Here is a 23,791-nt window from a genome sequence, read left to right as displayed (position 1 = left end):
CTTCATCCTCATTATTGAAACAAGCATCCCTACCTACAAGTCAAAACAAGCAGAAGGTTCAAACATTATGAAATAAGCTATTGAAACATAAACATATTTTGAAACATAAATTATTATGAAGACGAACCTCTAAGGTTTCTATTTGCTAAGATTTGATTCAACAAAGGTAACCCTTCGAAGAAGACGAGTTTGTTGCATAAGTTTGAGGTTTCCATATGAGAGAGACGAGTGAAAGAGATGTTAGGGTTTTGTTTTGAGAGAGACAAGTGAAAGAGATGTTAGGGTTTTGTTTTGAGATGGACATTTGTAATGTACTGAAGCGAGAGATAATTTTGCTTATATATAAATAAGTAACACCTTTCACCATATTTGATAATACGAACTATAATTAAATTATTGCACTTAAACCATATTTGTTTATAAGAATCATGGTGATATACAAGGTCAAGCCCATTATATTACGATAAACAGAAAATTGTTGGTGTTGGGATTCGAATCCTTTCACTCCATGTACATTTCACTACGATTGTTAACTATGACCGTAGTGAAATATCTTTTAGTAAATACAAAAAAAACGCCAAAAAAAGAGTTAATACCACTGTTAACAGGAATGTCGTTATAAAATGGGTGTTATAAAAGGTCTATTTTATAGAAGTGCACTTTCATTCTCATCTTTCATTCGAGTATGAGTTCATAGGATATTGACTCATAGGAATTTTTGTTGTTGATTTCTATATGGATAGAGATACATAATGCAAAGGAAAAACCTAACACAATGATGTAATAAACCATGTATTATAATTATATTATCATAATATTTTTTTTATAAATTCAATTATACACTTATTAGGTGAAAATTCCATATAAAAATGAATCAAACATGATTACATAATACAATCAAAATAACAAACTACAAATGATAATAATATCCATAATCTCTAATATAAATACAATACTATTGTGTATATCAAACCCCCATATTTCTTCCTATCTCTTGTACTGCAATGTTGGTTGTCCTCGATAAGAATGACATCTACAATGGCTCTCTCATAAGAGCCTTCCGAAAAGTCTCTTATATCTATACATGTGCGTGCTAATAATCATATAAATTGTTAGCTAAATCATGCAATGCATATATTTGTTACAGAGATAATCATTCTCATGAAATATGAATGTTTCTTTAGGTGTTTCATTTTTTCCGGCTAGTTCATATATTTCTTCTACCTTTGGTGTGTTCTTAGTCAAGACATTGACAACCTTTCATATTATTAAGGAAAAAAACACCTTTTGTTGCCACCATTTAAAGTGACTTTCCTTACACTTAAAGAGTTGTTGAAGTCAAAAATAATTGAATGTCACCAAAAACTTCCTCGATGGACATAAGACAGAAAGAAACGTCTTAAAATTATTATTTTTTAATTTAAAAAAAAATTGAAAATCGATTTGTCACCAAAGAAACTATTGACTATCGAAGAACACTTTGTTGAGATGGTAAGAGTCTCTTCTAATTTAACCTGAGATCTTGAGTTTGAAACTTGCTCTGAACATGCAGCTGTGTTAAATCTCTTAAGGGAGAATTTTGCCGCTTATTATAGTTCTCCACGATTTAAGGGTTAGTCTTTACAGTTGCGCGCACATATTAAGCCAATATCTTTAAAACGTTTCCTTACATTATAAAAAATTATACAAATAAACTATCAACCCTAAAATCTTCTAAATAAAATAGTTATCCTACTTTATTGTAGGCATTCCTCTAAAAGAAAACGCCTTTTAAGTAAGGGTCATTAAACTACTTTTAGACAAGGAGAAGTTTTCAAAAAAACAATTCTCCAAATAAATTGTCAATTTAAAAATAAACTCTTAGACTATGAATTACAACTTTTACACGTGTTTTTACCAAATATTACAATACTACTAATATTGAAATGAATGCTTCAACATTAATTGTTCTAGTACCACCGTTAATTCAAAAAAAAAATTCATTATCATTTGCCAAAAAAGAAAATTCATTATCATCATTCTCAGTCTTTATATAACGAAGTGTCACTTAATTTGGAATGAATTAGATTTGTAAATGTCGCTTTATTTCAAATTGGCATTTATATGTAATGTACACACTCAATTATTATTGTTGGTTTTTTCAAAATAAAATAATATTATTTTGTGCATTCCGTTGTAAGTTTTCTATGATTAATTGCTAATTGCACCAACAAGGCATATAACTCCTCCAAAGTTTCCTGAATAAAACTTCCACAAACTTTTTATAGATTTAATAAATTTAAAGGAGACCATTATTTAAAATGGTTTTAAACTTTTTATAGAATGTCTAAAAGAGCCATTCTAAAAATTCATTTTCCTATATTTAAAACAAAGAGACATTCTAAAATTCAAGAAAGAGTCATTATCTTCCATTTACTACCCTAAGATGGGAGAACTCGTAGCAACTTTTTGGTGGGAGTTAGTGCTTAAATAAAAAGTTCATACACAAGTGGCGTTACACTCTACCTAGGAATGCAATACATTAACCCCCGCATATAAATTACTAGTATAAGCAAACAAAAAGAAAATGTAACAATGATTATACACGCCAGAAATCCAAGAAGATATGAACAAGCTAAACTCCACTCTCTTTTTTTCATGATGCTGCCGAATGATTAATTTTATTCAGAGTCAGAATCGGCGGCCGCTGAGGATCTAACACTTCTTCGTTTACTTTCATCATATTCTTGATCTTCCTCATCCACATCCTTTTTCTCGGCAATAATACCTGTCAAATGACAGTTAAAAAACTGTCCAGATAATAGCAAATGAAAAGAAACAGAGAACTGACATACAGAAACAGTACCTTTCTTTATCAGCAGAACCTCCAGTTTTCTTGTGGTAAAATCATCTTTTGCTCCCAAATCTTGAAAACCTACCAATCTATCTACTGCGACTCCTTGTCTGAAAAAAGAAAAACTCTAGCTAATAAATTGATATAATAAATCAACTTTATAATCACTACCATGAAGAACCAATTATTTCAGTGCACATGATAAGATATCACTTTTATTTAAGAGGGATGGGGTATGAAGATTAAAGATTGTCTTTAGGATTCTTAAATTCATTAATATGTTTTTTATACCAAACAAGGAAAGGACTAAATCAACCGAGAAATTCTATAAGTAAAAGATTTTAGTCCTCACCTGAAGAGTATGACACAAGGCAAAGTTTTGATTGCCAATTTTGTAACAAAGAACGGTGCATTCTGCATTTCATTTTCAATAGTTAAAATATTTACTGAATTACCAAGACAAACATTTGTATTAAAATAATATGTCAAATGACGCAGATGCATTGACTGAAATCTGAGAAAGTGTTCATGCTGACCTCTGCATCGAGCCTGATGAACTTTGTATCAATATGTTTTGTTGAAAGGGACTTTAAGTGCTTATCCATTATCCTGAAAGCATTTGTTGATACAAGAAGAAAATGCACTTGTAACTGTTACTTCGGGTGTCAAGAGATAGAGACAGATGTTAGATTCAATGAACAATAATTTGAGTAACAGATGAATAACAAGGCATACTTGCATCGATAGAACTCCTTATGGTAGAAGTGACAGATCACTTTTTCACTTCCAGTGACTTCACCCAAGAAATCCCCTTCATTTACCTCCCTAAATTCCCCATGACCTTTCTTCTTCCATGCCTCCCGTTTCTCTGCTTCTTTCTATATAAAACAAATCTTATTGTGAATAATTAGGTAATAAATAACAAATGTGAAAGTAAAAATGTGAATATCATTATTCAATCTAGTCCGTATGGAGTTTACTACCTTAAAAGCTGCAATCCTGTCCGCATGCAATTTTTCCAACTCGGGATCCTGATATCACAAATAAGCATAAAACTGATATTAGAATAATGGGATATCTATACCAAGCTGTTTATCTATAGGTATTCTTGGGGTTAATTTTTTGCAAGTGTCAACCTCACATTCACTAGCTTTCACAACACACTTCTGCAGCTGCCAAAACTTTTCCGGAAAATAACACTCCACACACACAACAAGCCTCAGAATTGTCGAGGCCTCTACAAAATGTAAGCAGCTGGCATTTTAGGACCCGGAAAATAATTTGATCAAATGAAGGCCCGATGTTGAAAACACAACAACATAGATATCTCTGTTACTGTGTATAAACTATTCCCCCACTATTGCCAGACCAGTGAAAGAATGTTTTTAAGACCACATCATGCACAAGCACAACAAGTTAAAGCCAAATACTATTTTATGTGCAAACACATGGCCATCCAAAGTAGTCCCTGCTCCCAAATCTTTCTGCAATGGGAAACTCAAAAACCTACATTTATGTAGAAATACACGCTGACATATAGATCCCTCCAATTTCCAGCATGTAGCAACAGCTGCATTTCTTCAGGCCTGCTTTGTCTACAGAATGGCAATGCACAGCTCTCTTGCAGAAAGGTCAAGCTTGCTCCGAAAGCTTCACACATGACTATTTTCAAAAAGTCAATAGCTCAATCCTTCAAATTTTGTTTTATTTTTGTTTATTCTCACTTCATCTTTCTGGTTCTTTATTCTAGAAAACCATACCCTTCTCTTGGAGTTGGAGCTCAAGGATAATGAGGTTGTTTTGTGTGAAGTTTTTGTTCATTTGATTCTTTTTGAGATTGAGAAGTGTTTGGGACCTGCTCACTTTCCTTGCAGGGTGGCATGCTTCCATAGACAGTAATTCACAAGTTTCAAGCACATTTACGTGAAGGGTGTGTTTATTCCTTTCAACTTCTGTTTGTTTCTGTTAAGAGTCCCACATCGGACAATATATGGTCTGAACATGTGTTTATAAATGGAGGCAGTCCTCACTCTACCAACCGGTTTTGTAGGGTTGAGTTAGGCCTAATCACACATTCTTAACATGGTATCAGAGTCTCGTTCAAGATCCGGTGGGCCACCTACTATGGTTTCCGCTATCGGGCCACCCACCATTTATTTCCACACTCCAGATGTCCAGTCCTGGGCGTGAGGGGGTGTGTTAAGAGTCCCACATCGGACAATATATGGTCTGAACATGTGTTTATAAATGGAGACAGTCCTCACTCTACCAACCGGTTTTGTAGGGTTGAGTTAAGCCTAATCATACATTCTTAACATGGTATCAGGGCCTCGTTCAAGATCCGGTGGGCCACCTACTATGGTTTCCGCTATCGGACCACCCACCATTTATTTCCACGCTTCAGATGTCCAGTCCTGGGCGTGAGGGGGTGTGTTAAGAGTCTCACATCGGACAATATATGGTCTGAACATGTGTTTATAAATGGAGGCAGTCCTCACTCTACCAACCGGTTTTGTAGGGTTGAGTTAGGCCTAATCACACATTCTTAACAGTTTCTTCTAATGGGGATAGTTACAGAGCTACCCGCAACATTTACAAGTTAAACTTTCCATTTGCAATTAAGATTATTTTAAGGGATAATGGTTATATGTTTAGATATCTACAAATTTATCCCGGTGTCAAACATTATGCGATGACTCTGACACTGACTTTAGCTGGTGAGTTTCCTTGGTATTTTTAAACCCTGCACTGTGTCTGTTTCTTTATCTAATACACTACTTTGAGCAGATCTTATGCGAGCTTAACTAGTGTTGTCACTGAGAGAGAGCATCGAAGGATAATGGGCCACTTATGTCTGACCAATCTAGAGAAATTAGTGCATCTCATCAACTAGGGCAGCTGGTGAATGGCTTAAAATATATAGCAAGAATTGAATGAGAAATAGAAAATCATTTGCTTACAGATCTGCACACATTTATTAGGCATAGGCAATGATGTTAAATAGCAGCTATAGCTGTACTATGTTGCTAAAGCGTAGCAGAATTTAGGCAAAGTTTTACTATTAACACCATTTAGTACAAAATATTGTCAAATAGCGGAGCTATAGCAGAATTTAAACAATCCGCTATCCGCAATTGACAACACTGATGTTATTTATTCAGTTTGGTTGCCATCTGATTATATATATTTAACTCTAACTTGGCACCTTCAGCGAGTGACCCATCTATCCTTACATGCTTACCCACATCTAATATTTGTTTGTCAGTTTAGAATAAACAAATTTGTAAGACTCTACCCAATTAGACGCAAGGAGAGGACCACTGCAATTGCAGCTGCCAGATCCATATTACCACTAACTTGAACAAAATGCCACTGCTGTTTGCCTACTACTCCCCAAACGATGAATACTATCATATAAATTTACAATATCCAATAAATTAAATAGAATAAACTAATTGTACCTGCATACTAAAGTGATGACAAACTAATATTTTGGTTTATGCGGGTACCCTGCAAACTAAAGGACAAGTGTGTAAAGGTGGCTTATGATTATGATGCAGGTATCACAAAGTAGTTCAAGACTACCAAGGAAGTGTCCAAGCAGGAAACTAAAACATCAACAATTAAGTCTTATCTCACTAAGTGGGGTCGGCTACACAGATTAAATTACACCATAATGTTCTATCAAAGACCATGTTTCTATCCCACTTGTTAATCTCGAAATCTTTCTGAATAGTTTCTCTTAGTATTTCTAGGTCTTCCTCTATCTCTAGTTGTTTGACTACTCTTCATCTACTCTCCTTACTATAGATTCCACATATCTTCTCTCTAAAAAGGCTGGAAACTACAAATGTAGCAAAACAAAATAAAGCAGATGTTCTGTTTAACAGAATAAAACAACTTCATTTGTAGTCAATGGCACAAGGTTTGCAACTGTGACCTATAAGTAATAGTGGGCAGCACTAGTTTGTGGCATAATCGCAAGGAAATATTAAATTCAACAGTTAATACGTGGCAGAAACAGTTCCGAGAAATGCAGTGGATGGCTTTCTAGCGTGTTACAAAACAGTACAATAGTCGCAAACCAAAATTATTTGAATATCCTTGCACAAAAGATAAAGTACTCATCTTCGTTCATACCAATTGGACCTTGTGATATATTCTTCAAGCAAGTAACTCCTCACTTGTAAATTCAGTTTAAATACAGTTTGAACAATATGGTCATTCAATCAATTGACACTTGCATATATAAACATCATCAATACCTCTATCATTGTCTGTATTTAAGTGTTTCTTTAATTTTTCATGTACATATACATCACATGATGAACAAAGGACATTTTAAATGATTACAACAACAAAAACAACGAAGTCTTATCCCACTAAGTGGGGTTGACTACATGGATCAACCTTCGCCATAATGTTCTATCCAAACCGTTAATTTCGAGGTCGTTCTTAATAACTTCTCTTATAGTTTTTATATGACTTCCTCTACCTCTAATTATTTGACTTCTCTCCATTTGATCTACTCTCCTCTTTACCACAGAATCTACCGTCTTCTCTCTACATGACTAAACCACCTAACTCTTTTTTACCATAGATGCTACATCAACACTCTAATATTGTCATTTCTAATCTTATCAGGTCTAGTAATACCACACATCCAACACAACATCCTCGTCTCATATGAAAATTTTCATCTTTTTATTGACAATCTTATATATTGCCCATGCAAATGCCCGATTCCTAAATACTAAATCCTAAATACTAGCAGACATACATATATGATGAGATCGAGAGGTTTAGAAACATACATCCATCAAATCATCAAGGTCAACCTCCTCGTTTACAGAACTTGATTGTGCTGCCTTCTCTTCACTGAGCAATTCCTGCAGGGATCATATAACAGGTGTCACATAACATTAGCACAAGTAAACAGTAACACAATTCGTAAGTTACTTAAATATATAGTGCTCCTGATTTAAAATCAATGTTGTCAATCACATTTCGCAAACAATCAAAGTTTGTTCAACTATCATTATGCTAAAGTGCTTCAGCCACAATCTGACAACAACACCTCTGATAATCTCTTTAGCACCGACACTTAAAAAAAATTGTGTCCGTGACCATCATAGACACTTGTGATGACATTTAATTTATTCATTTTTTCAACTTTCTTAGAGGGGAATAAGAAAACATGAGCAATGGTATTACTTCGTAACAAATACTATTTGTTGTATACAAAATTTAGGTTATGAATATCATACGATGTAACTAGCAAATCAAGCAAAGATAACATTTTGATATATAAAATTAGAAAGAAAGAAAGTTTCACCCAATTAGTTTATGAATTTGTGAAGCTGAGAATTAAAAAAACAACCTTTTGATAATTACGAGCGGCGGCTGCTATTACGTTTCCAAACGCGAGATTGGTGAGAGTGGACTTTACAGCGTCTGGATTCATCGTTATCTACACAAAAATCAAAATCAAAATTATAGTTTAAAATAATTAAAACGAAAAATTAAAAAAATAAAATAAAATAATGTTGGCACCTTCGAGATCTGGATGAAGAAGGTGCAAATGCTGGTTTAATGAGAGTGTTAAACTCCGGAGGCAAAAAAACTTGTTCAAAGGTTTGAAGCTTTATTGATCTGTGTGTGTTTTGTTGGTGGAATTCGAAGTTGCAGCGATCTGTGGAAGAGGGAAGTACGATAATGGAAATGGGTTGGGCCGTTACAGTTCAATTTGGGTGTATCGATCAATCAATTTTGAGTATTTAAGTTGGCACCCCCACCCCACCTAACACCCCAATAGTTTTGTAATTCTAAAACTGACTCAAAAAAATTTGAAACAAATTTTCGAACAAAATTTTCGACATGCATATCAAATTTTCAATGCATATTAAATTTTCGACAGTTTATTTATAATTTATGATATATTAGAATTTCTAAAATATATGTAAATTTAAAGATATTATCTAAAATTCTAAAATTTTATTTTATACTAGAAGTTTCAATTAAAATGAAATTTCAAATAGTTAACATTCAGTTTTTAAAAAAAAATACAAATTTTAACATTATTCCCTGTATTTTAAATTTTAAAATTTTCAATAGTATAAAAAAAAAAACTTTTGAAAATTTTAGATTTTTTTTTTTAATTCGGTATTCTTCAGTTTTTTTTGGAATTTTCTTAAAAATAGAAATTTCATAAAATCATATAAATTTCATAAAAATCTAATTTTTTTTAAAAAAATATAATGATAAAAGTGCTCTAAATGGGGGGTGTCAAATTCAAGTGAGGGGACAAGTTAAATGCTGCAACATTTTATCTCATACACCTATTATTATACCAATTATCCTGCTCTTATATTTTTTAAATCTTTTTTGTTTATCAAAAGATTTCACTATACTATTTTTATTAATTTAATCAAATTTTCTTTAAATCATTTATTTTTCACACCTATCGTGAAACTACCCTATTCACGGGATAACTTATTATAAATTATCTGATAGTCATTTATTTATTCATCGGATAACTTACAATAATTTTTTAAATAGTTATGTACTTGTTCACTAGATAACTAGTAGTCATCAGTATGTTCAACGGATAACAGTACACAATTTTTCCAGATTTTTTTTAAATTTTTAATTACTACTATATATTTTTAATTATATATATATATATATATAAATATATATATATATATATATATATATATATAATTTTATTTTTTATTATTAATATAAAAATAAATAAATAAAATCATTCATTTAACATAAATTATTTAGTTCAAAAATTAGATTAATTTTTTTAATTTAATGATAAATAACTTAAGGCTGGAGAAAATTAATTAATTTAAAAATAAATTAAATAATTTTTAATTTAAAATAAACAGTCTCTAATATTTTTTAGTGAAAATTAATTTAAAATTTTAATTAATTTAAAAATAAAATAAAAATAAAAAACAATTTATCATTAGTTTTTATAGTTAAGTGTTATTCCAGATTTTCAATAATCTTTATCTAACAAACTTAATAGCTATAAGGACCTACTTCTAACTTTGTGTGACTCTTTAAATGTAAAAAAAAAAGACTTTGTTATGCGATATTATGTAATTTGAAGTTTTTTTTTTTATAAATAAATCAACAAAGTATTGAAGATTAACTATAGAGATTTATTCATCTATGTTTTTTCATAAAATAAAAGGTTACAATTGACTGTTTATATAAGTTTTGGACCTAAGAAATAATAAATAAATAAATAACATAAGAGATAAAAGAAAAAAAGAAATAACAACCTAAACAATAGCCTATAAAAGTGGTTATGATAAATTTTATCTCTAATACTCCCCCTCGAGTTGGAGAGTGAGGATTATGAACTCTTAACTTGGACAAGAAGTCATGGAAAATCTTAGCTCCTAAAGATTTCGTGAACATGTCAGCTTGTTGGTGTTGAGTTGAAACATGAGTCGTAGGGATGGTGCCTAATTGGATATAATCTCTAATGAAATGGCAATCGACTTCGATGTGTTTAGTTCTTTCGTGGAAGACAGGATTAGTGGCTAAGTGAATGACTGCTTGATTATCACAGTATAATGGAGCAAGATGTGTGCAAGGGACTTGAAGAGTATTCAGTAAGTTACAGAGCCAAATAATTTCACGTGTAGCATGTGTCATGGCTCTATATGCAGCTTCACTAGAGGAGCGAGAGATGGTCACTTGTTTCTTTGTTTTCCACGAAATAGGGGTGTTTCCAAGTTTCATCAAATATCATGATGTAGATTTTCGTGTTATGGGACATGATGCACAATCCGTATCACACAAGGCAACCAGTTGGAGGTCATTGTTTTTAGGTAAGATGATGCCTTGACCTAGGGAGGGTTTAAGGCATCGAAGGACTCTCATGGTTGCATCCCAATGATCTTGGAGGGGTGTTTGCATGAACTGGCTCAACGCATGGACATAATATGTTAATTATGGCCTTGTGATTATGAGGTAAATGAGGCGACCGATGAGTCATCTATATTTTAACGGACCATAGTAAGGTGGTCCATTAGCCAAGGCAAGTTTGTGATTGGGCTCCATGGGGAATGAGGAAGGCTTGGAACCAAGCATGCCACATTCAGTGAGAATATCAAGTGTATATTTTCGTTGATAGATAAATAAGCCTTCTTGGCCGTGTGCTAGTTCAATACTGATGAAGTACTTAAGTTTGCCAAGATATTTCATATGAAAACATTGAATCAAGTAGTGCTTGAATTTAACACAAGCTTTTTCATGGTTTCCAACAATGATTAAGTCATCAACGTAAACAACGACAACTATGAAAATGGATGGTTTGATGTACGTGAAGAGGTTGTGATCATCATGGCTCTTCTGGAAACCATGGTCAATTAAAGCTTTTGATAATTTGGAATACCAGTTTCGAGAGGCTTGGCGTAACCCGTACAATGACTTCTTCAACCGGCACACCATGTTAGGATGTGTAGTTGTGTAGCCTTGTGGAGGTTTCATATAGACATCTTCATCTAAATCGCCATGAAGGAAAGCATTGCTAACCATTTGATGAAGGATCCATTGTTTGGTGGCTGCAATAGTTAGTAAGCATCGAACGATTGTCATTTTTGCAACGAGTGCAAAGGTTTCATGGAAGTCCTCTCCTTCAGTTTGAGTAAATCCTTTTGCAACCAAACAAGCTTTATGCTTCTCAATTTATCTCGTGGCTTTGTGCTTAATCTTGTACACCCATCGACAAATCTATTAACTTTTTGTCAGGTGGGAAAGTGGTTAGTTCCCATGTTTGATTATCTGCCAGTGCTTGAAGTTCTTGAGCCATGGCATCTCTCCACACTTGCAATTTACTTGCCTGAGTGTATGATGTAGGTTCTTCAATGTTACTAATTGCTGCAAGATAAGCTTTGTGATTATGGGAGAAGTTGTCATAGTGGACAAAATCTAAAATAAGATATTTGATATTGGGATGCACATTGTAGTAATGGAAGTATTTGAGGTGTTGTGGTGGTTGTCGTATTCTTGGTGGTAACTCTATTGCAGCATGATTATGGTCATCAGTGTGCTCCCCCTCAGTCGCATCATCCTCATTGGATCAAATTTGGGAAGCTGAAACTGGGTTGGTTGGATTATGATCATCTTGTGCATGAGTGTTGCTAGGTGATTATGGTGAGTGGTTTGCATGGTCCTGGTGCAAATTCTCAACAGCAAGAGTGCCAGGATTTATCGATGTAGTGTTGAGTTCTTGTGAATTGATAGGAGGAATATCTGCAAGAGATGAAACCAAATCAATTTGTGGTTCTTCATCATTATAGTGTTCTGCAGAATTGTGAACAATGTTGGTGGAAGATGGGTTTGATGCTTGAAGGAAGGGATAAGTATCCTCATAGAAGAAGATGTCTCGTGATATATGAAAAGTATAAGTTTGAAGATTATAAACTTCTAGCCTTTTTGTCCTTGTGGATATCCAAAGAATAAACATTTGTCAGCTCGTGGATCAAATTTGTCAGTGGTTTGGAGACATTCTTCATGTAGCATAAACATCCAAAATTGCATAGATGATCATATTGGGGTGCCTTTTCGAAAATAAACTCATAGGGAGTGAGGCCTTTATTAGCAACAGTAGGGGTACGATTGATTAAGTATGTTGCAGTCAAAATGCAGTCACCCCAAAAGTGTAGTGGAAGGTTGGCTTGAAAATGTAATGCTTGCGCTATATTCAATACATGTCTATGTTTACGTTCCACGTGTCAATTTTGTTGTGGAGTGTAAACACAAGAAGTTTCATGAATTATGCCTTATTGGTTAATGAAATTTAAGAATTTGGAGTTAACAAATTTTGTACCATTGTCGCTGCGGATTTTCTTGATAGTTTTATTGAATTGTCGCTCGATCAGATTACAGAAAGTAGTCAAGTGATGCAGTGTTTCAATTTTTGATTTAATTAGGTACACCCAAGTGCCTATAGTGTAATCATCAATAATTGTGAGAAAATAGTGTGCTCCATTACGTGCATCAGTATTGTATTTACCCCAAAGATCACAATGGATCAAATCAAAAGAGTAGCTTTATTATTACTAGAAGGAACTGAGTTTCGACATTGTTTTGCTTTATGACATATATCACATCAGACTGATTTATGTGAGTCAAAAGTACATTTAAGATTATGCGAAATTTGTTGTAAAGCTTGAGGAGAAGGGTGTCTCATTCTAATGTGCCACAAAGTAGTTAAGTCTTTCTTAGCAACCCCTAAGAATCCATGTTGAGATGACTTTGTGAACAGATAAACACCTTCATACATGCTACCGAATCCAATCTTCTTCTTCGTTAGAGGGTCATGGATTATGCATCAATTTTGGTCATAAGTTACCGTATAAGATAGATCACGAGTCAACCTATGAATGGAAATCAAGTTGCAGTTGAATGAAGGAACCAAAAGCATACTATGTAGTATGAAATTAGGGGACAAAAATACATCTCATATGCAATCAACAAGGGTAGATGGTAAATAAGTCATGTGATGAGATGCACCACTATCAAGTATCCATGTATGAGTTGCATGTACATTATCGCTCATGTTATCGAGAGGAGGAACTGGATTTTTGATGCGAGTGCCATGTAAAAAATGCCCTGATGTTGAACCTTTCAGCAACATCATATTTTTCAACTGATGATCTATGGTCTCTTCTTGAAGTTCTTCTAGTTTTCCAATGTGCAAGATAACTGACAATTTCAAAGCATTTTTCTTTGAAATGGCCATTTTTACCACAATGATCACACTTGACTTTCGGGTATTCGCGTCATTTTGATTTGTCATGTTTGGAAGAGTGAAAAGTTGAACATGTATTGGTGTTAGCGCTTCGTGTTGTATCAGTTGTTAACCATAATTTCTCTTCTTGTATAAGGTTGAAAGTGCGTCGCAACGGGGGGAGGGGATTGGAGTTGAGGATGATGCCCTTGATTTTAGCAAACTGATTTTTGTCAAGACCACCAAGAAACAGATGCATGCGTTATTCATCATCTCTTTTGGTTAAAGATTTGGAGGATCCACAGTTACACTCTGGTATCGGTTGGAGTTCATCAAGTTCGTCGAAAAGCCTCTTGAATTTGGTGTGATATTCTATTATACTCATGTTAGAATCTTTCTGCAGAAGACATATGATGCGACATAATTGATGAATGTTTAGTGCGTTGATCTGGGCAAATCTTTCTTCAAGAACAATCCAAATTCCGTGGGCAGTTGATGCGTGTGAGATGCTTCCATGCAGATTTGGATCGACCACATTGATAATCCATGCCATGACCATGGAATTTTCTTTCTCCCAGCTGGAAAAATCTGCAGAGTTGCGGACAAGTTTATTGATAGAACCATCAACGAAACCGAGTTTCAACTTCGCGCGCCATGACGGTTTTTATGGTTCGAAGCCATGTACGATAATTGTTGTCATTCAAGGTTAAAGAAACAAGAGGGTTCCTGAGTTATCAGAATTATTCCGAGGGTATGCAGGATTGGGTGGGATGATGATGAATTGAGATTCTTGCTCAGATTGATCATCGTCGGAATCCCCGTGCTCGGATGCCATATTGAAGATTAACTATAGAGATTTATTCATCTATGTTTTTTCATAAAATAAAGGTTACAATTGGTGGTTTATATAAACTATTGGACCTAAGAAATAGTAACAAACTAACTAACATAAGAGATAAAAGGGAAAAAGAAATAACAACCTAAATAATAGCTTATAAAAGTGGTTATGATAAACTTTATCTTTAATACAAAGGCTATTTAAATAAATTATTAAGCCATAATAAATTATTTAAAAAAAATAATGGCTATTTTAAATTAAAGATTATATAAAATTTAAATTAAGTCCTTTATGCTAAATAAATTATTTTATCTATTTTTTAGATTTAAATACAAAATTAAGTTAAATTTATATAAAATTAAAAATATACAATAAGAATTAAAATAATAAAATAATAATAATAATCTAAAAATTTGTTTATATAATTTATGGTAAGTTATATAGTGAACAAACCAATGACAATCGGATAATTTATCATAAATTTTCCATGAACAAACGGATGACTATCGAATAATTTATGGTAAGTTAACCGATGAACAATAGTAGGGATGAAAAAAAATCATTTTCGAAAAACTTGATTAAATTGGTAAAAATTGAATAGTAAATTTTTTTGATAAGTGAGAAGGTTAAAATTGAAATATTTTTAAAAAGTAGGAGTTTATGGATAATGGTAGGGGTGGGGTAAAATTTTCGATCTATAAATGTTTTTTGGACGGTATAAATCACTCTAATTTGTAGTAGTCATAACAAGGTGATTAGCATGATATGCCAACATACTCTACTGAAATTTCAAAAATAATTTTATGATTCGAATTATAAAATTTGGAGTATACACAACAAAGTCTCTTTAGAATACGCAAAAACAAAAATTAAAAAAAAAATTGGACTTTGTAATCATTATTTGTAAATTACGGAAACTGAACTTTAGACACACTTCAACACATATCATTTATGTCCAATCTCTAAATCACACAATTTTAAAATAATTTGAATTACAATGTTCAGATTTCTTATTGAGATTGAAATGTAGACCCGTTTGTTTAAGTATTCACGTATTTTCCTCTTCCTTTCTGTTTTCATTTCTACAAATAGATTCAAATTAAAACTTCTTCTCATTTATGTTCTCGGAGTTTGTTTCATCATTTTTCAAGCATTCTCATAACATCATCTTTATTTCATTGAAGTTTAGCATATCTCAGAAATTCTACTTCACCACATTACATGTCTCAGAAGTTCTACTCCATTGCATTAGCAAGTCACTCATTCCTTCTCTTTTATTTGGCATGCATTCATTATGTAAATAATTTATATGTATATGATACATTAGAGCTTATGTTCTATTCTACTGAGTAGGATAAAGAGAAATGTCATAAATACCTTAAGAGTTAATGATACCTGAGTAAAAAAGATAGATAAGATGGGATAAGAGGTGGTTAGAATTTTTCACCAATCAATTCTTCAATTCTTTCTAAGATTAATTTAATGGTAATCCGGTCCAAAGGGAATAAAAAAATATAAGTCCAAACGAGTTTAATTTTTTTTTAAAGATCATGGAAGCTCTTTAGGAGGATGCTAGGATGGTGTTTAATCAACTTTTTTTTTTATAAATGCAACTCTCTCTAGTCCCTTATCCTCTTTTTTTTTTCTACATTGACTCCTAAGATGGAGTCTGTGTCTTATTTTGACTTTAGGGTCATCTCCTTGGTTAGTTTTCATTTCAAAGTTAGCATTTAAAGTGTTAGTTACTAAATCATGTAATGGGATGGATAAGATTATGTATTCTAACCAATATGATATTTTCAAAGGTCTTCTGGTTTATGTTGTGGTGGTAGTTAATGAGATCGTTGACTTGATCAAAAAATCTAAAAAGGATTGTCTTATCTTTAAAATGGATTTTGAGAAAGTTTATGACTCAATTAGTCAGAATTTTGTTGACTATATGTAAGAGAAGGTTAACTTTTGTGGTAGGAGGCACACCTGAATCCCAGAACGAGGGCTAAAGCATGGTGGTCCTTTAGTCCCACTTTTGTGGTAGGTGGCTTCTTTAATTTTCGTGAAAGTTAATTGTCATAGTCAATGGTTGTCCCAAAAAAAAATCTAGAGATGGCTCAAGCAAGATGATTCATATATTTTGTTATTAAAAAAGTTGAATATTTTTAATGTCAATATTAAAATTTTGATAAAACCTTTTCCTAAATCAAAACAATCCTTTTCATTTCCAAAAACATTAAGTACATCTGATCTAAAAAGATCTGGGTGAATCTTCAAAAGATCAAGGTCAACTAATACATCTCTCAACATCAACTAAGGTATTCTATGCATAAGTAGATAACATTTACATGTCTCTTATGCATAGTTGAGAAAATAACATTCCTTTCCCACCATGCACCATAAATGGTTTCTGCAACAACAATTTTCTAGATTTGTTTTTTCCAACATTTTCTCTTCAGTTTCTTAGATCAGTCAATGCTTTTCATTACTCCAATCGCCAGACCAAAATATCTTTTCATATTATGTGTGTGATGTTTGCATTCAAAAAATAGGTGTTTCAAAGATTCGAGGTGATTACAAAAACTACAAACACCATCGGTCATCATTCCAAAATGAACTAACCTATCTTTTGTGGTGAGTCGTTCCATAAACGCTAACTAGAGAGTAAATGAAGGACGTGGTCGAGCATAATTATTGAAAACCACTTGTTCTTTCTCTCCTCTTAAGGCTTTATGCATGGCAATAGTTTTGTATCTTCCTATTTTTAGCACTTCTTCCCAGTAACGAGTATGTTCCACTTTTCCTCTGCATTTCAGAATATTGTTCAGTATCCACGAGCACTTTTGAGTAACTTGCCATGTCTTGGGAATTGTTCATACTTGTTTTACACCCATTGTTTACTTTTCTTCACTTGTCATTTTCTTTTCTAAAGAACCTTGTAACACTATTTTTTTTCCCATTTTTCAAAATTATAAAAAAAATTATCTTCTATAAATATTGTGCATAATTTAATTAAAAGTTTGTGTTTTTTTCAAAATTTATTTATAATCATCTAAAATTGATTTATTTTTAATAACAATGTCAATAGTGAAAAAATTTCATCAATTCTTTTCGAATAATTTATCTATCTCCAAAAACATGTGAGCCACCTTTGTGCAAAACAAATTTAAAAAAAATATCAAATATATATTTCTAAAGTCTTTTAAAACTGATTTATAAAATAGACTTTAAAAACTAAAAATCAAAAGTATTTCAAAGAATCATATATGTTTAGGTTTCTCTCCTACGCATTTGAGAAGACTTTGAAATAGACATTACATTTTAGCTAGAACTAATTACACCTCATTAGTGCTCTACTTGAAAATTAATAGCTACTCTCGATCTAACAATTTGTTTTGATAAAATCCATTGCTGTAAGCTTTCTTTACAAGTTGAAGAGATCAAACAGGAAAAACGAATCAAAATCCTAAGAAGTTTCAAAGAAGAACAACAAATGCGCATAAAGACTAATTTTCTATTTTCTAAATCTGAATGGCTAAATTGCTCCACCGTTTCACAATTACAATCTGGTAGCAATGGCACCATTTTCTTTACTATCGTCGCTGTCACTTTTCAGCTCATCTCGTTCTCTCTTTTTAGCCTCAAGTTCCTGAATTTCTTTCTTCTTAGCAAGAAAAACCAACAGATCTTCAAGAACAGTTCCAATCTCGACGCCCTTGAGAAGCTGCTCTGCTATTTCAGCTGGAGTCACAAGCGTTTTCTCAATTTTCTCTTCAATCTCATAGAACAGAGGGTGCTCTTTAATACCAAGGTAATTGAAAGCCAACTGTCTAAAACCATAGGGACTACAATAAGACATGTGTATATGAACATCCATTCGACCCGGGCGCAACAATGCCAAATCAAGCTTCTCCTTATGGTTTGTTGTGAACACTATAATCCTCTCATCTCCACAACTTGACCATAGCCCATCAATAAAATTCAGCAGCCCGGATAGTGTAACCTGTCCATTAAGTCATTGAAACTTTTTAAAACACTTCCGCACAACAAATAAGGTTTAATGACTATTAAACACAAACACAGACATCAGAAACACTAAACTGACACTCACACGATTTGAATTAAATGAATAAATTAAATATAATCACAACGCTGCCACGGATAGGATTTGAATAAAATGAATAAATTAAACTAATGAGAACTAACCTGTAGATCCCTACTTCTCCCAGTAACTCTGCAAGAGGCAGGTGAGGGTGCTGAATTACGATCCTGAAACTCAACTGTACAATCAATATCCTCAACAACAACAATAGACTTATTCGGCATAGCAATCAACAACCTCCTAAGCTCGTCGTTACTATTCAATTCAGTAAGTTCCAAATCGTAAATATCAAAATGCAAGTAATTCGCCATAGCAGCAATCAAACTACTTTTCCCAGTTCCAGGTGGACCATACAGCAAGTAGCCTCTCTTCCAAGCTTTTCCAACTTTTCTGTAATATTCCTTTCTCCTAACAAACTTTTCCAAATCCCCCGTAACAAACTCCCGTAAATCACGGTCAAGTGCCAGCGTGTCAAAAGTCGATGGATGATCTAACGTGGTCCCCACCCAAGCGTCGTTCAAATTCCCGTACAGATTCTGGTGATCAACGGTGAAGATTCTCAGCGCTTTCGCTTCTTGTTTCTTTGATCTTGCTTCTTCAAGAATAAACGGAATGTATTGAGTGAGAACCAGATTTTGGTGCTTTCTGTGGAATGTTAGTTCCAACGAACGGACTTCCGATTTCAAAGTGGCGGTTATATCGCGTTTGTTGTGGAGATTCTCGACGTGGCGGCAGAAGAGAGTCCAGTTGAGTTTAACGCCTTTGAAGTAATCGGTTACGGATTGGTCACGTTCCATTGTGAGAGTGAAGGTTTGTTGGTGATCGGATTTGCTTACGCGGAGTTTTTTTGTTGACGGTGAAGCTATGGTGCCGAGATAGATTTCGGCGGCGGAGTAGATTTGGTTGTTGTCGAGGCCTTCGAATTCTTCGATTACCATTGTTAGGTCGGGGGAGAGACGGTAGAAAGCGGTTTTGATTCTGGTGTATATGTAGTGACGGAGCTCCATTGGGAAAAACTCGTTGGTGAATGAACGGATTATCATCGCGGAGGCGGCTGCAGCGGCGGCATAGGTGGCGGCAGTTGATACGATGGTTCTTGCGGTGGATAGGGTGTTCTCCGACGAGGAAGAGGTCATAGAAGAAAAAAATGACGACATATTTTGTGGTTATTGATTTGGGATTTTCTGGGTTTAGTTGGGGTTTTAGGGTGATGTGAAACTTTATCGTCGTTGTGGGATTTTGAACTAACGTATTTTTTTTTGTTAAAGGATTTTTATGTACAAGAAAGATCTGGATGACTAAAAATCAAATAGACTAGCACTGATTAACTCGTCCAACAAGTCAATACTCACAAATTCTTCAATTGGAAAAGTAAAATACAGCAATTCAAAACAACTAGTAAAATACAAGTATGCAAGTCAAATAAAGTTTAGTTTGAAGGGAAAGTTTTTGTTTTTTGTTTTAACTGAGTTTGGATTACTAGTTTAGACAAATTGATTCAATGTATGTATTTTATTAATAGTATTGTTGTTGTTATTATTTACACGGGACTACACATTCTTTTGTTTTGCTTGATTGTAGTAAGAGGTTGAGTTTGAAGTTGTCGGCTATGGTTGAAAGTCTGATTATTGATACCCCAGTTAATGATTCGGTGACGACCTCATGGGTGTGTTTGAATTGTCCATTGACTATTTATAAGAGTTTTGGGACAGACTTAGTATGTCTACTGTTGAATCAAATTGATGTTATCATGGGAATGAACTGGTTGGAGTTCAACCATTTTCATATCAACTGTTTTGATATAACGGAATCATTTCCAGAATTTGATGTAAGTGATGAGTTGTTTATGTCTTCAAAGCAAGTGGGTGGCTTCATGAAGGATGATGTTGATGTGTTTAAGATACTAGCTTCTATGAAGGATGAAAGTAAAGTTGCGATTGGTGAGTTGCTTGTGGTGTGTGATTTTCCAGAAGTGTTTCCAGGTGATATCAATGATTTGACACCGGAGCGTGAAGTTGAATTCGTTATAGACTTAATATCTGGTATTAGTCATGTGTTGATGGCTTCTTATAGAATGTATGCTTTAGAGTTGAGTGAGTTGAAGAAGCAATTGTAAGAGTTTCTTGAGAAGAAGTTTGTCTGACCAAGTGTTTCACTGTGGGGAGCGTCGATGTTGTTAGTCAAGAAGAAAGATAACAACATGAGGTTGTGTGTTAATTATCGACAACTGAATGAAGTGACGATTAAGAACAAGTATCCTTTTCCAAGGATTGATTAATATATCAGTTGGTGTGTGTGTGTGTGTGTGTGTGTGTGTGTGTGTGTGTGTGTGTGTGTGTGTGTGTGTGTTCAGTAAGATCGATTTGCGTTTAGGTTATCATCAAATTCGTGTGAAACTGTGAGATATTCTAAAAACTGCATTCAGAACGAGGTATGGTCACTGTGAGTATTTAGTGATGTCGTTTGGAGTGTCTAATGCGTCCGAAGTGTTCATGGAGTACATGAATATAATATTCCATCCATACGTAGACCAATTTGTGGGTGTATTCATCGACGACATCTTGATGTATTCCTAGTCGGAGGAAGAATATGTAGAGCATCTGAGAGTTGTGTTACGAACCTTGAAAGGGAAGAAGTTGTATGCGAAGTTGTCTAAGTGTGAATTTTGGTTGAAGGAGGTGATTTTTCTTGGTCATGTAATTTTTAGTGGTGGTATTGTCGTTGATCCGTCGAAGATTGGTGTAGTATTGTAGTGGGAGACTCTAAAGTCTGTTACAAAGATTGTAATTTTTCTTGGATTGGCTGGTTACTACAGGAAGTTTATCGAAGGCTTTTCGAGTTTAGAATTTACTTTGAATCAGTTGTCTCAGAAGGGTTAAGTCTATGTTTGGGATGTACATTGTGAAGAGAGTTTTCAAGAACTCAAGAAGAAGTTGACATCTGCGGCAATTTTGATTTTTCCAAATTCGAGTGAGTCCTTTTTGTGTATTGTAATGCTTCGAAGATGGCTTTAGGTGATGTGTTAATGCATAATAGTAAGATGGTAGCTTATGCTTCTAGACAGTTGGAGGTTCATGAGAGGAATTATCATAATTATCCTACACATGATCTAGAGTTGGCAGCTGTAGTGTTTGTGTTAAAATTTTGGAGACATTATCTGTTTGATTCTAGATTTGAAGTGTTCGGTGACCACAAGAGTTTGAAATATCCATTCGATCAGAAAGAGTTGAATATGAGGTATATGAGATGGCTCGAGTTTCTGAAGTATTATGATTTTGGCTTAGGTTACTATCCTGGTAAAACCAATGTTGTGGCTGATGCGTTGAGTAGGAATTCATTGCATATGTCGATGTTGATGGTTCGAGAGTTGGAATTGATCGAGAAATTCATAGACATGAGTTTTGTGTGTGAAGAGACCCATAACAGTTCAAAGTTTGGCATGTTGAAGTTGACTAGTGGTATTAATGAAGAAATCAGAGTAGGTCAGAGGATCGGTTTGGGATTGGTTGATCGGCTAGTGTTAATTAATCAAAGTAAATTAGGTGATTTTAGAATCGATGAGAATGATTTGATGAAGTTCAGAGACATGGTTTGTGTACCAGATGCGCCAGAGCTTAAGAAGAGTATTTTTTAGGAATGTCATAGAAGTGGTCTGAGCATTCATCCCAGTGCCACTAAGATGTATCAGAATTTGAAGAAAATGTTTTGGTGGTTAAGAATTAAGAAAGAAGTGACAGAGATTGTTTATGCTTGTTTGACTTGTCAGAAGTCGAAAATTGAACATCATAAGTCATTGGGTCTGATGCAATCGTTGAGTATTCCTGAATGGAAGTAGGACAACATTTCTATGGATTTTGTTATGAGTTTTCCAAAGAAGACGAAGGGATGTGATTCCATTTGGTTTATTGTTGATAGACTGGATAAATTGGCTCATTTTGTTTTGATTAAGATCGACTATCCTTTGCCGAAATTGGCTGAGTTTTATATTGAGATTGTTGTTAGCCTGCATGGTATTTTATCGAGCATTGTGTTGAATAGAGATCTGAGGTTTACGTCGAGGTTTTGGAAGAGTTTGCAGGAAGCTTTGGGTACTAAGTTGAAGTTGAGTTCTGCGTGTCATTCGCAGACAAATGGTCATACAGAAAGAACTATCCAATCTTTGGAAGATTTGTTGAGGGCTTATGTGCTAGAACAAAGAGGTGTTTGGGATAACTACTTTTCGTTGATTGAGTTCACCTACAAGTACAATTTTCATTCCAGTATTAGAATGGTGTCGTTCAAGGAATTGTATGGTAGGAGGTGTAAGACACCTTTATGTTGGTATGAATCGGGTGAGAGTGTTGTGTTTTGACATGAGATCGTCCAAAATACCTCTAAGTAGATCAATATGATCCAAGAGAAGATGAAAGCTTCGTAGGGTCGGCAGAAAAGTTTCCATGATAAGAGAAGGAAAACATTTGATTTCCAATAGGGATTTCATGTGTTTTTGCAGTTACTACAGTAACTGGTGTTGGTTGGGCTTTGAAATCTTGAAAGCTCACGCCACATTTTGTTATTTCATATCAGATCTTGTAGAGGATATGAGAGGTGGCCTATCGGATTGCCTTGATTCCTCCGTCTGTTAATATTCATGATGTGTTTCATGTGTCTTAGTTGATGAGATACATTCCAGATTCATCTCATGTGATCCAAGTGGATGATGTATATGTGAGAGAGAAACTGGTTGTGGAGGAATCACCCATGTGGCTAAAGGATTGGGAAGTGAAGCAGTTGAGTGGTAAGGAGATTTCCTTGGTGAAGGTAGTGTAGGGAGGACCAGCTCGTGGGAGCATAACTTGGGAGATGGAGAGTTAGATGAGGGAGTCGTATCCGACTCTATTTCTTTCAGGTAACTTTCAAGGGCGAAAATGATTTAAGTGAGAGGGAGAGTTGTAACACCCTGAAATTTGATTAAATTATTTAATCAAATTATTTCTTATTTTAATTAATTAATTAATAATTGGTGCATTTTAAATTAAATATGTATGGTGATTTGTATGTGCATTTGGTGGTGTTTGGATGTGTAGTATTCATTTAGGAGGTTTTGAGTGGTAGACATAATTCTATTTATTTAATTAAAATAATAGAGTTAGAATATTAAAAGAAATAATGAGGAATATGTTATTAGTAATATTAAAATGAAATGAGAATTAAAAATCGTATGTTGGTAAATAAGAGGATAAGCGAGGGTATGGTGGGGAGCATAATTTTAAGGAAAATTAGGTTGCT

General features: G+C 34.0%; 2 protein-coding genes across 2 annotated transcripts; both read right to left on the bottom strand.

Moving 5' to 3' along the window:
• Positions 1-2,386: 2,386 nt before the first annotated feature.
• Positions 2,387-8,563, bottom strand: LOC127074618 (thioredoxin domain-containing protein PLP3B). Its single transcript, XM_051015949.1, has 9 exons — positions 8,387-8,563; positions 8,214-8,303; positions 7,648-7,722; positions 3,817-3,864; positions 3,569-3,711; positions 3,370-3,442; positions 3,186-3,247; positions 2,846-2,943; positions 2,387-2,767 (listed from the first exon to the last, which is right to left on the bottom strand). Exons 2-9 carry the CDS (start codon positions 8,295-8,297, stop codon positions 2,661-2,663), a joined length of 690 nt encoding a protein of 229 aa, XP_050871906.1. The 5' UTR covers positions 8,298-8,303; positions 8,387-8,563; the 3' UTR covers positions 2,387-2,660.
• Positions 8,564-17,804: 9,241 nt separating this feature from the next.
• On the bottom strand, positions 17,805-19,899 carry LOC127074617 (protein HYPER-SENSITIVITY-RELATED 4). Its single transcript, XM_051015948.1, has 2 exons — positions 18,628-19,899; positions 17,805-18,424 (listed from the first exon to the last, which is right to left on the bottom strand). Exons 1-2 carry the CDS (start codon positions 19,678-19,680, stop codon positions 17,981-17,983), a joined length of 1,497 nt encoding a protein of 498 aa, XP_050871905.1. The 5' UTR covers positions 19,681-19,899; the 3' UTR covers positions 17,805-17,980.
• Positions 19,900-23,791: the final 3,892 nt, after the last annotated feature.

The sequence above is a fragment of the Lathyrus oleraceus genome, chromosome 4 (assembly GCF_024323335.1).
Source record: "Lathyrus oleraceus cultivar Zhongwan6 chromosome 4, CAAS_Psat_ZW6_1.0, whole genome shotgun sequence".
NCBI classification, from domain to species: Eukaryota; Viridiplantae; Streptophyta; class Magnoliopsida; order Fabales; family Fabaceae; genus Lathyrus; species Lathyrus oleraceus.
The sequence above is the reverse complement of the archived record's forward strand: the minus strand, read 5'-3'. Positions and strand labels throughout refer to the sequence as shown.